Source organism: Aquarana catesbeiana, linkage group LG07 (assembly GCF_042186555.1).
Source record: "Aquarana catesbeiana isolate 2022-GZ linkage group LG07, ASM4218655v1, whole genome shotgun sequence".
NCBI lineage: Eukaryota > Metazoa > Chordata > Amphibia > Anura > Ranidae > Aquarana > Aquarana catesbeiana.
In genome coordinates, this window is record NC_133330.1 from 295723362 (window position 1) to 295740346 (window position 16985).

At 41.6% G+C, this 16985-nt stretch overlaps 1 protein-coding gene across 3 annotated transcripts in view; it reads left to right on the forward strand.

Annotated features, from left to right (window-relative positions):
• AGBL4 (AGBL carboxypeptidase 4) overlaps positions 1–16985 on the forward strand; it is a 3151866-nt gene that overhangs the window by 71808 nt on the left and 3063073 nt on the right. Inside the window, exon 2 of one of the 3 annotated variants that reach the window (XM_073593576.1) lies at positions 12806–12929. The exons of the other annotated variants lie outside the window; for them this stretch is intronic. Within the exon in view, the coding sequence (XP_073449677.1) occupies positions 12911–12929 (19 nt within the window). The 5' untranslated portion in view covers positions 12806–12910. The remainder of the gene's footprint in view (positions 1–12805; positions 12930–16985) is intronic. 3 annotated transcript variants of the gene reach the window in all.

Sequence of the window (16985 nt, forward strand, 5' to 3'; positions counted from 1 at the left end):
GATCAGAAAAATATTGTAATTGACAGTGCTTATACTCTTTGTGACCTTACAGAGGGATGACACAGTGAAGCCAGATGTAGAATATTTTGAAAGTTGTTCTTGTGCTTTAGGCTGTCAGCGAGTGTTAATAGTGTGACCCAAAGTGATAACGAATGGCACATATTACCAGAACAGAACTTTATGCATTATGAAATGTGGGAAAAGGAACATACCACTTAAAGGGAACCTGTCTAAAAAAAAACAAAGTAAAGGCAGCTCTTGGTCCCTGCAATTACCTTTATTAACCCCTTCCTGAATAGTCATACTGCAGCAGGTTGGCTCCCCTGCACGAGCCGTCGTAGCTGTACGTCGGCTCTTTAAGACGCTGTAGCAGGTCCGCGTGTCCCCAGAGCCGATGCACGTGCCCGGCCGGCGTAATGACTGCCGGGCACCCACCATCGCTCGTGACAGAGAGTTCTGTCAGGGGAGAGGAGACAGATTGTGTGTTCCTACTAATTAGGAACAACGATCTCTCTCCTCCTCTAGTCAGCCACATTCCCCCCACAGTTAGAACACACATGAGGGAACACACTTAACCCCTTGATCGCCCCCTAGTGTTAACCTCTTCCCTGCCAGTGACTTTTATACAGTAATCAGTGGCTTTTTTTTAGCTCTGATCGCTGTATAAATGTCAATGGTCCCAAAAAAGTGTCAAAAGTGTCCGATGTGTCCGTCGCAATGTTGCAGTCCCAATAAAAATCGCAAGTCACCGATATTACTAGTAAAAAAAAATAATAATAAAAAAAAATGCCATAAACCTATCCCCTATTTTGTAGACGCCATAACTTTTGCGCAAACCAATGAATATACGCTTATTGCGATTTTTTTTTTTTTTTACCAAAAATATGTAGAAGAATACATAAAAACTGACTAACTAACATAAACTGAGAAAAAAATTAGCTTTTTTTTAAAAAAAAATGGGGATATTTATTATAGCAAAAAGTACAAAATAGTGTGTTTTTTTCAAAACTGTCGCTTTTTTTGTTTATAGCGCAAAAAATAAAAACCACAGAAGCGATCAAATCCATTTTGTTTGGGTACAGCGTCGCACGACCGCGCAATTGTCAGTTAAAGCGACGCAGTGCCGAATCGCAAAAAACGCTCTGGTCAGGAAGGGGGTAAATGCTTCCGGGCCTGAAGTGGTTAAAGTGTTACAAAACTCAAATTTTTTTCTATTAAAATAACAAATATTTTATACTTACCTGCTCTGTGCACTGGTATTGCACAGAGTGGCCCCGAACCTCCTTTTCTGGGGTCCCGGCGGCGATCTTGGCTCCTCCTCTTTGTTTTGAGGGACCACCATAGCCAGCCGCTGGCTATGGGGAGTGTGTAGTCCCCACACTCCTGACCTGTGTATCTACGGAGCCGTGCTCCATAGACTTACACAGCGGGACTTAGGCCCGCCCCCCACTTCCTCCTCACTACATCTGATTGAGAGCAGCAAGAGCCAATGGCTCCTGCTGCTGCTGGAATGCTGTGTAAAGAGAAAGTAAGGGGAGAAAAGAATGCAGCCCTGCACAGCACTGATCTCTTCTCCCCTCTCTTCCCCTTCACACAGGAAAGGGGGGCACAGAGAAACTAAAAACATTTTTTTTACCTTAATGCAAATAATGCATTAAGGTAAAAAACATTTTTAGGTTTAGTAACACTTTAATACCATAAATAATAACATGTTGTTCGATTTTTACTCCAGGAGTATATAATTAGTTTGGCAGTTCTAGAGAAAGGCTTAAATAGTGCATTAAATTTAACTGAACCCGTTTGATTTAAGTCAACGAAAATGTAGAAGATTTTAGTTGACTAAAGCACGACTAAAACTAAAACAATTTAGATGACTAAAATATGACTAAAACCAAATCAAAATTTGACGTCAAAATTAACAGTCCAGCTTCTCTAGTCCATGGTCTTTGATTGCTTTTCAAAAAATGAGACCCTTTCTCTGAGTCAAAGCTTCTAACTACCCCACTCGTTACCATTCAGCATTTTAATTTGGGCAACACTATTAACCACTGAATCAGGAGCAAGGCATAGGTTGGAGCAAAACTCAAGTTCTCTACATAGAGGGTATCTGAGATCAGGGGATTCTCCAGAAGTCTAGAAAATTATTTTAAAGTAGATGCAAACCTAATCACTAAAATCTCATTGGAGCGTTAACTTTTCAAACGTAATTTTTAATCTTTTTTATCTTTATAAAATAACACCTGGTGATCTTACCATGAAGGCCCTTGTTTAGGCACTTAAAGTGGTTGTAAAGGCACAAGGTTTTTTACCTTCATATATTCTATGAGGGAACACCATAGCCAGCCGCTGGCTATAGGGAGAGTGTAGTCCCCACGCTCCTGACCTGTGTATCTATGGAGCCATGCTCCATAGACTTGCACAGCGGGACTTAGGCCCGCCCCCCACTTCCTCCTCACTGTATCTGATTGACAGCAGCAAGAGCCAATGGCCTTCTGTGTGGGGGGCAGACCCCCCCCCAGTCCCCCTAACACTTGCCTGAGCCCCCTCTCGATCCAGCGATGTCCACAAGGGCCTTGTCTCTCCGGGAACTCGCACTTCTGATTGGCTTTTGGCAGCAGCGGGAGCCATTGGCTCCCGCTGCTGTCAATCACAGATGGAGGTAGAGGAGATGGACACACAGAGCCGCAAGTCGGGAGGGCGCGTGCTTGGGTGCCCCCAGAGCAAGCTGCTTGCTGTGGGAACACCCGGCAGCAGGGAGGAGCCTGGAGCTAATCAATTCGATATTCCAATCGCACACGTTCCCGTGCTGCAGTGATTACCAGTTGGGTTCTGGAAACATCAAGCAAACATACATCTTCGCCAGCACGCCATGGATCAGCAAAAAATTGTCCAAGAAGGTTTTTTAATGGAAAGAAGTTACATCACAAAAGAGGTGCAACGTTTCGGGGCCGAGCAGGACCCCTTCGTCAGGAAAGCACTGTTTAACATCATCACTTGCCTGATGAAGGGGTCCTGCATGGCCCCGAAACGTTGCACCTCTTTTATGATGTAACTTCTTTCCATTAAAAAACCTTCTTGGACAACTTTTTGCTGATCCATGGTGTGCTGGCAAAGATGTACGTTTGCTTGATGTTTCCAGGAGCCAGAAGCTGGCGTGGGACTCTAAAAAAAGGAGGATTGGAAACATGTTATACTTTCCTGCTCTGTGCAATGGTTTTGCACAGAGCAGGAAAGTATAACATGTTTGTTATTTTAACCACTTCAGCTCCGGAAGGTTTTACCCACGTCCTGACCAGGCCATTTTTTGTGATACGACACTGTGTTATTTCAACTGACAATTGCGCGGTCGTGCGCCACTGTACCCAAATAAAAATGATGTCCTTTTTTCCCCACATATAGAGCTTTCTTTTGGTGGTATTTGATCACCTCTGCTTTTTTTTTTTTTTTTGCGCTATAAACAAAAAAAGACAGACAATTTTGAATAAAAACAATATTATTTATGTTCTGCTATAAAACATTCCCAATAAAAAAAATGTAAAAATTCTAATTTCTTCATCAATTTAGGCCAATATGTATTCTGCTACATATTTTTGGTAAAAAAAAATCCCAATAAACATATATTGATTGGTTTGTGCAAAAGTTATAGCATCTACAAACTATGGGATTTTTAGGGACTTTAAATTATTTTTATTGTTTTTACTAGTAATGGAGGCGATCAGCAATTTTTAGTGAGACTGCGACATTGCGGCATTCAAATCGGACACTTTTGGGGGACCAGTGACACCAATACTGCTAAAAAAAATGCACTGTCACAGTATAAATGACACTGGCAGGGAAGGGATTAACACCAAGGGCGATCAAAGGGTTAAAGGGGTTGTAAAAACTTGCCGTTTTTCACCTTAATGCATTTTATTCATTAAGGTGAAAAACCTCCTGTACTGCAGCAGCGCCCCCGAGCCCCCCTTATACTTACCTGAGCCCCCGTATTTCCCACGATGGGAACGAGCACACCAGCTGTGGCCGGTGTCTTGTGTCCTGATTGGATAGATTGATAGCAGCGATTGGCTCCCGCTGCTGTCAATCAAATCCAATGACGCATGCGCGGGGGGGGGCGGAGCCGAGTCCTGCTGTCTGTGTCTACGGGAGCGTGCCCGCACGGGTGTTCCGTCTGAGAGCTCTTCTCCGGCGGGACACTCGAGAAGAGGAGGAGTCAGGAACCCCACAGAGGGACCCCAGAAGAGGAGGATCTGGACCACTCTGTGCAAAACCATCTTCACAGCGGAGGTATGACATGTTTGTTTTTTTAAACTGAGCCTTTACAACCACTTTAAGTGTGTGCCTGAGAGGTGCTTTCTAACTGTGTGGGGGACGGATACACTGGAGGAAAAAAGAGAGATCTTGTGCTTGAGCTTAGCTGAAACACAAGATCTCTCTTTTGCTCCCTGACAGATCAGCGGTTTGCCTTGTTTACATAGGTACACCGCTGCTTCATCTCTCCACAGAACGATCAGTGGCCATCGCGGCCGCGGAACCTGACGATTGGCTTCCGCTGTGTTGAATCACAGCGGGAGCGGCGCTCTGGCGGCGCCCACGCTCCCTACACCGTGTGCACAAAGTCACGTACAGGTCCCACAGAGGCTGTAGGAGGTCAGCAGCTCTGAGATGCAACAAAGGATAAATAAGATAGTAAATTAAATATACCAGTAATTGACTGTATATGGTATCTTTAGGAGGCACATTTTTACAGTGTTAGTTATTATTATAGTGTTTACCTGAAAGTAATCTTTGACATGACTCTCACACTTGATTTCCTATTGTTTTTGTATTAGATGTGGAGAATTATAGATTAGCTATCGGAGGTAGGGTAGATTAGCCAGTTCAATGACTCCGCTCAGTGTACAGTTTTCCATATAGTATATCAGCCAGATAGTATATCAACCACACATGGAAGTGTATTGTAGATACTTATTGTAGATGTAGATAATTATAGTGTGAGAAGAGGCAGTAAATCCCAGTTATTATACAGATTTACAAAGCAGGAAGCAAAGCCTTCATATGTATTGAGCAGATATTACTTCCTCTGTGGAACGTCCACATACAATTAATTACGAAAACAACCATCCTAAAAGATTACATGTACGTTTAACATATTTTAGGCATTTTTTTTTCTTGAAAAGGCCTTTCTTGTGTAGAAATCCAAACTGCGACTGCTGCTGGGTGCCACCCCCTTGGATGTGATGTCAGCAGAGCCAGCAGACTCAGAGATATCATTCAAGCGACACTTATGGCATTTCTCTTCAATACCTTCACTGCAGCTACATTATGTAGATTATGTAGGGAGGTGAGAAGAAGGGGCAGAGGTGCTGGGCCAGCACAGACAGTAATTAGACACTCCTAGAAGAGGAAAGGCTCTATGATGTGTAAAGACAGGGCTGTGTTGGGGAATTGACTATTCCTGAAATAGTCAAAATTGCTGGCAAGTTCAGAACCAATTTGTAAGAGCATAAAAAATAATTTATCGAAAGGGGAAAAATGCTGCAAGAAAGAATTGAACCACTTCAGCGCCGGAAGGTTTTAACCCCTTCATGACCAGGCCATTTATTTTTTTGCTATGCAGCAGTTACGCTACTTTACCTGGCAATCGTGTAGTCATGTAGTGCTGCACCCAAATTTAATTTATACTGTATCTTTTTTTTTTCACACAAATAGAGCTTTCTTTTGGTGGTATTTGATCACCTCTGGGTTTTATTTTTCATTATTTAAATGAAAAAGAGACCAAAACATTTTGAAATAAATCCTATATTGTATTTTCTGAGAAAAAACAAATTGTTACCCCAGCTCTACTGCTAATGTGGAAGTCCATTAAGTGTAATCTGGTGCTCTAGCCAGGGCGTTCAGGTCCCATAGATAAAATTTCTTGAATCAGGAAGGCTGGCAACTCAGCAGCTCTTAAAGCGGAGTTCCACTTATTTAAAAAAAAAAAATTAAAAGTCAGCAGCTACAAATACTGCAGCTACTGATTTTTAATAATCGGACTCTTACCTATCCCAGGGTCCAGCGATGCGGGGGAACTGAAGCCCCGCTTGTCTCCCCCTCCTTTCTGCTGCGCCGGCATTGTCACTTAGGGCGCCCAGCTGTGGCTTTACAGCCGGGCATGCACTGCTCATGCGCAAGCCACGCGGCACGCTGTGACTGGCCGGGCAATCATCTGGGACCTGTGACGTGTCCCAGATGATAGCCGAGAGGGAGGGGGGAGAGGTGAACTGACCTCCAGCGCCATGGAGCCCTGGGAGGAAGTGGGAGCTGGAACCCTATAAAAAGAGGGCCCCCCCCCCAAAAAAAATGACATGCCAAATGTGGCATGTCAGGAGGTCACCTTCCCTTAAAGCGGAAGTTCCATTTTTGGGTGGAACTCCGCTTTAAATAAAAGTACTTTATTTGTTACACAGGTACAGGCTATATGCTGACGTGTTTGGCTATAGAGCCTTCATCGTAGCACACATATTTGATTTAAAAACTGATTTTTATAGCAAAACAAGCCCTCAGAAAAATGGGGGGGGGGTATATACTAATTAGAAACAATCAAATCAATTAAAAACACATGGAGAAAAAAAGAAGAGACACAGTAAACATATGAAAGACATGTCATGGAAGTTTAGAACATGTTTTCATATAATTCCAACGAATGTAGCAAAACAATAAGATTCATGTTAAAAAAAAGATTTATGTCCATCCTATCATTCAATCCATATGGTTTTCTAGTATTGAGGTTATGAATCCACCATACCTCAAGTTTAAGCAAAATATGATGAGTATCGCCTCCTCTTGACCCCAGATTATGTCTGTTTAGATGAAACGTGTTGGATCGAGCCCTGTTGGTGCCATTGCGTTCTACAAGCTGTCACATGAAAGATTATCTAATGAGCGCTTTTTTTATCCATGGAAATGTTCGTGTTCATAACTTTTTAAAATACATTTTTTCATATGATTTTACACTATGCGGAGCTATTTTGTCTTTTCTTGATTGCACTGATTGAGCACTATAGAGAAGACACTGCCCTGCTCACCCTTTGCTTTGATGTTGCAAGTTCTGGAGAGTCGCATTAAGCTGTGAAATGGACATTGGAAGCTGATTATCCCCTACATTATTCAGGAGAAAGGGGTGTTGTGACTCCATCCATATTGGTGCATATATACACCCCCCGCCTGTGTAGAGCCACTAGGCATAAACTTAACTGGGTCCACATGTTCCGGTAAGCCCCTTCAGAATTGGTGGTGGTTGAACCCTCTAGATTTGTGACCCTTACTGTTGGCGTTGGGACGTATCTAGCTTTTTTGGACCACCATTCTGAATAATTGTTATTTCAATTTTTTATTTGGACTTTTCTTTTTTTGCACCTTTTGACTTTTTAAGTTTTTCCAATTTTCACACAATATATCATGGATTGAGGTATCCATTTTAGACCTAGGATCACATAAAGTTGTGAGTGTATGCAATATGAGGATATATATCATTTATGATGTTTGTATCCATCACCTAACACAGATACACAGATTGTACAAGGTTACGCTGATTGTACATTGGTTTGTGTGCACATACTTTTCCACTACCCTAAAACACAATTTTGTCCTTTTCTGTGCTGGCTAGTATTTACTTTGGATATCAGCACAGTATTTTTTCACAGTAGACATATGAAAGACATATCATGGACATTTAGAACATGTTTTCACATTATTCCAACTAATGTAGCAAAACAATAAGATTCATGTTAAAAAAATATGGTCAATGGGAAGAATGCTTCTTACATGGGTAGTCAACGGAATGCTTTTTTTTCTTTCAATTTTGTATTTAGAAAAAGCGGTATAAAATGTGCTTCCAACACATAGATATCATCATGAAATTCAGTAAATATTGTACACATAAAAAAAAGGTCAAATAAAAATATACAAATGAATCAAAGGCGTTGTGCTCTTGTATAAACAATGTTTGATGTGTATTTAGCAGAGCTTCTTGTACATTTACTGGAATATACAGTTTCCTCATAAGCATTTTTAGTTATTCAATATAAGTGTAAAAGCAAACACTAGAAAATATAAAAAGTGGGAGAGGATGGATAACAAGATAGAAAGAGAGGAGAAGAAGAAAATTAGGAGAAAGAGGAAGATAAGAGGGGGGCAGCGGGAAGAGACAAGGAGGGTAAGGAGCTGGGTAGGGGGAAAAAACCCATCCATCTACTGGGCCGCCCCCCCCCCCCCCGAGGAACCTTGCATAGTGTCACAATATCTCACCTCAGCTTATGGTTGCTAACATTGTTTGATTTTTATACAGGAAATAGGTCTGAATTTTCCAGTACTTTTCTTCTTGCTCCCTGAGCAACATGGTCAGGTTTTCTGTCTCTTGGATCTCATTAATTCAAGCAAGCCAGTGTGGTTTATTGGGAGGAACAGTACTTATCCATAATGCTGGAATGCAGGCTTTCGCTGCATTAAGGAGATGTTTCAATAGTAAACTTTTGTATCGTTTGTATCGCTTGTATCGTATCGTTTATCATTTGTATAGTTTGTTTGAAAGCGGTGTATCATGTAACTGGAAGGCTGCAGGATTTCCTCCAAGGGACACTTATCATTTTATCCTCTGCTCCACCATGGTCCAGAAATCCCTTAGTTTGGAGCACCCTCAGAAAATGTGGAGTAAAGACCCCTCAGAAATCAGGGACTACCAACAGGTATAACTGGCCAGTGGTTACATATCTGAAAGGCAAAATTTGCTCATTGCTCATGGAACCCTTGGCAGCTTCTGGAGGAACCTTAGGGTTACACTGAACTGAACACTGAAGGTTTGTTAATTAGGTTGGAAAAAATTCTAATTGTGAGTGGTGCTACAATTGCACCCTGCCCTGCATTTTTCTTCTCAGATTCAGCAACATTTAGAAGACATGAAAAATGGCATATAAGTAAAGGGATTAGCTAACAGAGTAGCATAATTTCAAGGTAAAAGCTACAAGCACTCAGCAGACAGAATATATCCTATAATGTAATCAATATGTTTTTTTTTGTAATGCTTGACACAGCTAGACGAAAAAAGGTCCTTTCCTTTTCCCTATATCTTGTAATTTCTTATAAAATATTAACAAGTATTTTCCTAATAGTCAAACGTCTTCATAGTATAATTATGTTTTTATTTTACTTGTGCATTTTGTGACCTTTGAGACCTTTGCGATCCATTGACTAAGTCCTTCGAGTTCCATGTGCCTTCCAGATATTAAAAAGTGTATGTTTTATAAAGCTTGTAATTATTGTTGTAGCATGTGTGTTTGTAAGATAAATATTGATAATGTCATTTGGTACCTTTGGCTTTTTGAAACTTGATTATGTGCTGCTTTCAATCTTTGTAGTGTGTATGATTTGTGTCTGAAATGGAAAGGGTGCTCTTTGCTAACATAATGAATGGTCACTCGAGAATGGACAAATTCCTAAAGTAAATCTGATTGTCAATTTTATGTCTCTGTTGTAAGATTTATTAAGGCATTTCAGAAATCATTTTATTTGTATCTGTTGCTAAGAAAATGTAACACAAATCAATATGTTTGAAGTTAAAATATAATGGTGATAATAAGCAAATAGCATAGAGTAAAAAGGAGAATATAGAGCACTTTCAGTGAGCACATGTTTGAGTTATTATTGTAGTGAAGTGGTGACAGACTGTTGAAATTCAAATATGTTTTTTATTCTTACCAAGAAGTAAATGATCTATAATACAAGCCCTCACTGAAGTCTGTAGCTGCAGGCAACGTGGAGCAATTCATCCACAAAGTTTGCAGCAGAAGTTCTGAAGGATCTTCATGCTGGGGGGGGGGGGGTGAGCTGAGCTGCTGAGAGAATGATGTGGACAGCTCCATTGCTTCTGCTGTGAACTTTTGGGCATATGCAACGCTAACAATGCATTTCTCTTCTTTGCTCACATTTGGAATATTACCAATGAACTCAGGTATTAGAGCAGGACTGGTTAATATAGCAATTTTTAGATTGGTCACTAGAGTAAGTAAACACTCAGGGTGAACTCACACTAGCTCTCTAAACTGTCATGGGTGCAGTTCAGCCCCTCTGGTTGGTGTGTTTGTGTAGTGTGAGTGCTCCAAACTGTGCCTGGAACCGATTAACCATACCCTGGGGCCTCTTGGAACTGTGGCCCTGGGCGCTGTTCACTTATGATCCGGTACAGCGTGAGTGCAAATTATGCCGAAGCACAGTTCTCTCCATAGAGGACTGTGTAGTGGACCAGGTATCACTGGTCTGGTTAGCAGGGGCATTTGCCCAGGAACACTTGTGCAAAGCAGCGGGGGAGTGGGGGGGGACAGGTGGACTCAGGCATGCTTCACTAAAACCAGTCCCAGTGTAAGCGCACCCTCAGCAATTACTCTGTCCTAACAACCCCTGAGATATGATGCCAGCCACACAGCAAGTGCATTGTTTTCAATGAGTTGGCTAACTCACAGATTTGTGAGGAGCAGTGACTATTGGTTAATGAAGCTACCAATCTGCCTGACTTACCAAAAGGAGGAGGGAGGGGTCAGACCTTATTGGCAACTTCCTAATTGAAGTTGGAATTTGCATAATGGTGCGCTAACTTTCAGGACATTTCAGTAAACAGCTGACATATGACACGCTTGACCAACCTGAAAGCCTAACTCCATATTTAAAGTTCCTTCCAAATAGTTTGTTTTGGAAAAGCTGACAAAAATAAACTATTCACTGCTCTAATAGGTGCACTTGCAAACAATTCACTGCATTAACAGGTGCACTTGCTGGGCGCGCTGTATAAACTGTATGTAGCCTCAGCGCTGTGTTCTGGCAGTAGGACAGGAACTTCCATTGTCCAAACAAAACAGAGTTGAGATGAGCACTGCTCAGCCATTCACAGGAAGCTTTGTATTCTTTAAAGTGGTTGTAAAGGAAGAAGGTTTTTTATCTTAATGCATTCTATGCATTAAGATAATAAAACCTTCTGTGTGCAGCAGATTCCCTCAGCCCCCCATAATATGTACCTGAAGTCCATCTAGGTTCAGCGATGTTGCACGAGAGACTCGGGTGTCTGGGACTCCCTTCCTCATTGGCTGAGACAGCAGCACGGTGCCATTTGCTCCCACTGCTGTCAATCAAAGTCAGTGAGCCAATGAGGAGAGAAAGGGTGTCAGGGCTGGGCTGCAGCTCCTTGTCTGAATGGACACACAGAGCTGCGGCTCAGCTCGGGTGCCCCCATAGCAAGCTGCTTGCTGTGGTGGCACTCAACAGGAGGGAGGGGCCAGGAGCTCCGAAGAGGGACCTGAGAAGAGGAGGATCTGGGCTGCTCTGTGAAAAACCATTTCACAGAGCAGGTAAATATAACATGTTTGTTATTTTTAACTAAAAAAAAAGGGACTTTAGTATCACTTTAAATGTGACATCATCCGTCTGCCTCTTTACCTTAGCCAATCAGAGGAAGCTTTGTATTCATCCATAGAATACAAAGTTTCCAGTGAATGGCTAAGCAGAGTTCCGTCCGACTCTGTTTTGTTCCGGTAGTGGGATGGGATTTTGCCATCCCACTGCCGCAACACTGTACTGTATACTGTATGCAGCTGAGGCTGCATACAGTTAATACAACATGCCTAGCAAGCACACCTGTTATAAATGGTTTGTTTGGGCCAGTTTGGCCCAAATAAGTTATTAAAAGGGACAATTAAACATGGAATTACGCTTTAGTGTGGGAAATATGGAAAGATTTATGAAAACGAAAGGATAGAAAAGGGCACTTTGCCTATGGAAACTGATCTGATTTTTAATGCCATCTTTCAAGTTATGGTTATAAGCCACAAGAAGAGATTGATTTGTTCCTGTAAAAGCACATGCTGCCGGGGCGAGATTAAAAATCACTGGACTCTGTCGGCACACAACCTTCAGTGCCAAAAACAACTGGTTGACATCTTGCTTAGAATTTTGTGGCAATGCATAAATAAGTTTGTACATACGTTGACTGTGTTTCCACTTATGATGTTACTATCATAAGCAGAAATACAGTCATCTTACGCTATGAGTGGCCAATAACAATACAGGCAAAAGTTGCCTCTTTGCCACTGCTGGGCACAAGCACTGCTCTTATGATTCAATTATCCATGTATGCTGCTGTTCCTTATTTGTCAGTTGTGATGATTATCCCTGCATAAGATATCAATGAAATAAAAATTTGCCTTTTGTTAAAATATCTAAAAATGAAGGTGGCGGTCTCTAATTGCTGGTCACCTGAATGCAAACAGCAGGTACCCCATTGTTTATCTCTAAGGATAATCTGATTGTCGCTTTGATGCCAACTTTGCTGTAAGGACAGGCATTCTGCTTTAGCTGCTTTTATAAAGTATTACACACGGTTCAATTCATCACGCTGTCATAGAGCTAATGCAAAAACCGTACAACGCATTATAAATGTTTTCTGTGGAGAAGCTTCTTCTTCTGGAATAAACAGTATAAAAAGCCATTGTTCTTGGCGCCTTCCGCTGAGCCGGTCTTTGGATAGATACTAATCAGAAACCACATGCTATTGTTTTGTTGGGAAACTCTTCTGCTGCTGTCGTTAACGCTCTACAACAAAGTGCAGGTGCTAGCCATTCTGCGTAGCAAGTTCTGGTGCCTTATGAAGCCGATTTGCTCATATTGCTTGTACTGTACATAGATCATTTTCCCCGGCAGCGGGGAGCTGTTGTTTTTTTTTTTTTTTTTTGTTTTTTTTTTCCCAGTGGAATAAGTGACTAAAGCATGTCTCCGTCTGTAGATTTTTTTGGGAGAGCAGATGGCAGACAGGCACTGCAGGATACCAAGAAGACAGCATTAAACCTACTGTATGCTGCAGCAGTGGTGACTGTTGAAAGATTCAAAAATGAGTAAAATAGCAACTGGTAAGACGGTCTCTTTGTTCAGTCATTTAGATACTGTACCTTGTATTCTCCTGCCTGCTGCTGGATTCATGACCTTCCTTAGTTGGTTTGATTATTATAGTGCTGTGGCTGGCGAATAAAAGAAAAGCAGATTTTATTTGTTTTCAGTATACTAATTATTTAGACAGGAGGCTGACAAGGCATTGATATCTCTTACATCAATAGGAGATAGAGAATAATATCAGCTGATCATTTGCATATAGCAGTAAAAACAAATTATTCATCCCCTAGGCAATGGATATTTTGAGTGTTGACTATTTTGTTAATTCTTGCAGCAACCCACTGGCGTTTTTTTCACCCCGGTTAAGGTTATCAACTCACATATTTTATTTTATCATGTTTATGAAGGGAAAAAAAAAACATTATGCAAGTGTTAGAATTGCCCCCAAGAAAGCACCGCATATCTTAGGTTATTTATATATATAAGACAGCGACTGACAAGACGTGTAACTGATATGTTAGTCATACAACACAAATGACTTCCTCTAGAGCGAAAATCATATATTTACAAAATTCATGGTAGTACCAAAAGATATCTATATCATGCTTCAAAATGCAAGAAATGCAACATTTGTACATTGATTATTCAACCGAAAATTGACAAACAATTGATTACAAAATTCAAGCTCAACAAATTTTTTTTTATGGGCAACAGCAGTCTGGTTCAAGCTGTACATTGGTTTTCCACCATGAACCCAGCACATGTAGTTCTCGAAACAAGTAAAAAGAACTGTCCTGTCCATTCCCTGATCTGTAAACCTAACCCATAGATTGACCCTAATACTTAACCTTACCTGCACCTTATAATTTACTTTAACCTCTCAAATTAAATTTTAAAGTAGCAGTTCAGCCTAAAACTAAAATCTCTAAATTTACTTGCAGCCACATTAAGACTAACCTGTCTAACCCTGTAAAGCAAAAATCGCTATACATACCTTTTCTGAAGCTGCTCTGGTCCGGTCCCATGCTGAACTGTCAGCGCTGCTTCTGTGGGGAGGCATGTGCAGAAGAGGCAACCGACGACGGAAGCCCCATAGTAACTGTATGGGTGACGTCACTTCCCGGGCATTTTCCAGCCGTTGTCGGCTGCCTTCTGTCTATAGCGTCTTTTGCTTTACCTGGTTAGAATTTCAACTTTAAAGTCAGACTTAAGTACAAACAGTTTTCCCTATATGTGGATATAACGAAGAAAGGTTAGAACCTATGTGAGGCTTATATTGCAAACAAAACAGGATTTTAAAGAAAAATGGACTGCCTTCAGGCATACCTGTCCTTAATTTATCAATTGCTACACAGTATGTGCTCCAACATGGAGGCTCTCATAGACCAGAGTTAGGACTGCACTATACAGAGGGGCCTTGAGGCTACAGTGCGGCTTCCACATATATTTGCAAATATTGTGCAACTAAAACCTCAGTTTTTAACACAAATTGTTAGACAATGTACTTTTTTTTTGCTGGCTGGCATGTGTGCAGGGAATAATGTTGTTTTGTTTATCTTGTGTAAAGTCCTTCCCTTTGCCCTTTTGCGCTTAAAGCTATTTATGATTTGGGGTAGTTGACATTTTTGTTTTAGCTTTTGTTGCAGTCTGTGTCTACCTTGGAACTTAAAAACTTAACCTATCCCTAACATTTAACCCTTAGGACTATGTCAAGTGAGTGATCCATTTGCCGGGGACAACTCATCAGTGTTATGCCCCGTACACACGAGCGGAATGTCCGACAGAAAAAGTCCGACGGGAGCTTTTCATTGTATATTCCGATCATGTGTATGCCTCATTGGACTTTCTACATCTACAATTCTGACGGACCTAGAAAGAGAACATGTTCTAAATATTTCCGACTGAACCAATTCCTATTGGGAAAACCGCTCATCTGTATGCTGTTCCGACGTACCAAAAACAACGCATGCTCTGAAGCAAGTATGAGACAGAAGCTATTGGCTACTGGCTATTGAACTTCCTTTTTCTAGTCCCGTCATACGTGTTGTACGTCACCACGTTCTTGACGGTCGAACTTTGGTGTGATCATGTGTACGCAAGACAGTTTCAGCGGAATTCTGTTGGAACTCCGTCAGAAAAAACTTCAGAGTTTATTCCGACGGGACAACGACGGGTCATGTGTACAGTGCATTAGAATCGTTGTAAGTCCATTTACCTTTTCCTATGGAGTCATTCTTTAACTGGTTGGACCAGGCCAACATGGGAACATTTCTATTAGGTTTTCCCCCATGCAGTGGGGCTGTGCCCGCACTGCATGGATTAACTGCTTGTTTTTGTCTAGGGTAGAGGATTGCTGAGATACAGTATACTCACCTAATCCGCTGATCCTTCCTGTCACTCCTGCCCCCCCTGTGGTCTTGTGCAGTGAACTGTTCCTGACGTCATCACGCCCATAGACTGGCTCTGGAGGTGAGGGCAGCAGGAACAGTCCACTACTGGACATGAGGGGAGTGCAGTTTTTCAGAAGATCTAAGGATTGGGTGAGTATAAGCTCTGTGTTCACCCCTAGACAAAACGAGTTAACCCGTGTAGGTTGGGTTAAGCACAGCCCCATCTGATTTAAGTGATTCTCTTACCTGGGTGATTCTGCTGCTGGTGATATATCGCCCATCTTACATCACCCATAACCTCATGCTTACATTTACCCTGGACCTAACCCTTAAACTTAACCCAATACAATTAACCTTAAAGTGGTTGTAAAGGCCGAAGGTTTTTCACCATCATGCATTCTATGCATAAAGGTAAAAAAAAAACCTTCAGTGTGCAGCTCCCCCCTCAGCCCCCCTAATACTCAACTAAGCCTGATCTAGATCCAGCGATGTACACGGGAGCCGAGGCTCTCCCGGGTCTCTCTCTCCTGATTAGATGAGATGCAGCAGCAGGAGCCATTGGCTCTTGCTCCTGTCAATCACAGCCAGTGAGGCGGGAGCTGAGCCATGCTCTCTGTGTCTTATGGTTGCAGAGAGCTGGCTCGGGAGTGAACACGCACCAATGCCTCCACAGCAAGCGCTTTCTATGGGGGGGCACTTGGCAAGGGGGAGGGGCCCAGAGAGCTGGTGAGGGACCTGGGAAAAGGAGGATCAGGGATGCTCTGTTATTTTTTTAGTAATATTTTTTTCCTTTACAATCTTTTTAACCATAACTTTTTTCTGCTTTAGCCAGGGTATAACCCCTGTTAGATTTTTTTCGCCATCTGTGTTCTATTGGGGACGTTTTCCTTTACTTCTGTTCCCATACACACTATAGATACTGAAAGGAAAAGTGAGGGACATGCTCTCTTAGACATATGTCACCAAAAGAGTGTCCCTAATTGAAGACTTCCCATCTATTCCTATTCCAGAGACAACCCAATATTTTCTATTTGGCCTTTAAAACACTTTAGCCTTATACCTAATTCTTTAGGGCATGTGTGCCAAAGCTAATTGCTTCAGCTTTAGGGTACCTTTCAAAATGCCACTACAACAAGCTAATGCTCGTAATGTGTGTTGCTGTAATGCATGCATGGCTGCAACCCACCACATTACAAAAGTGTGTTTTAGCCCTAAGAGTTTTGTGTTTTTTTTTGTAGATGTTTTTGGCTGCAAAGTGACTGTTGGCCACTTTGTCATTAGATACACAAAATGTTTTATTTTGTACATGCATAAGGGTGTGAGGCAGGATATCTTGCTTAAAAATGCAAGTGCTAAAAAGTGTCCCTCTTTTCCATCTCATAAAATAAAGTGGTATAATAAAGTTCCTTCTGCTGTTTTAAAAAGACATTATTTTCATTATATGCCGTTGGCTGTACAGACAACCAATTTTTTAACTGTCTATTAGTTTATTCCATTAAACATTTATTATCAGGCTCTTTTGGGGCAATCCACTTAGCCCTATCCATAAATGTTGCACATGGACAATGTAATTTGTCAGATATCTCAGTTCTTAAGGAAAGCTTACTGACCTAGAAATAGATATGTCCAATCTTGGAACGATGACTAGATGTTGGGACTGACAACTGAGTACATGATACTATGTGA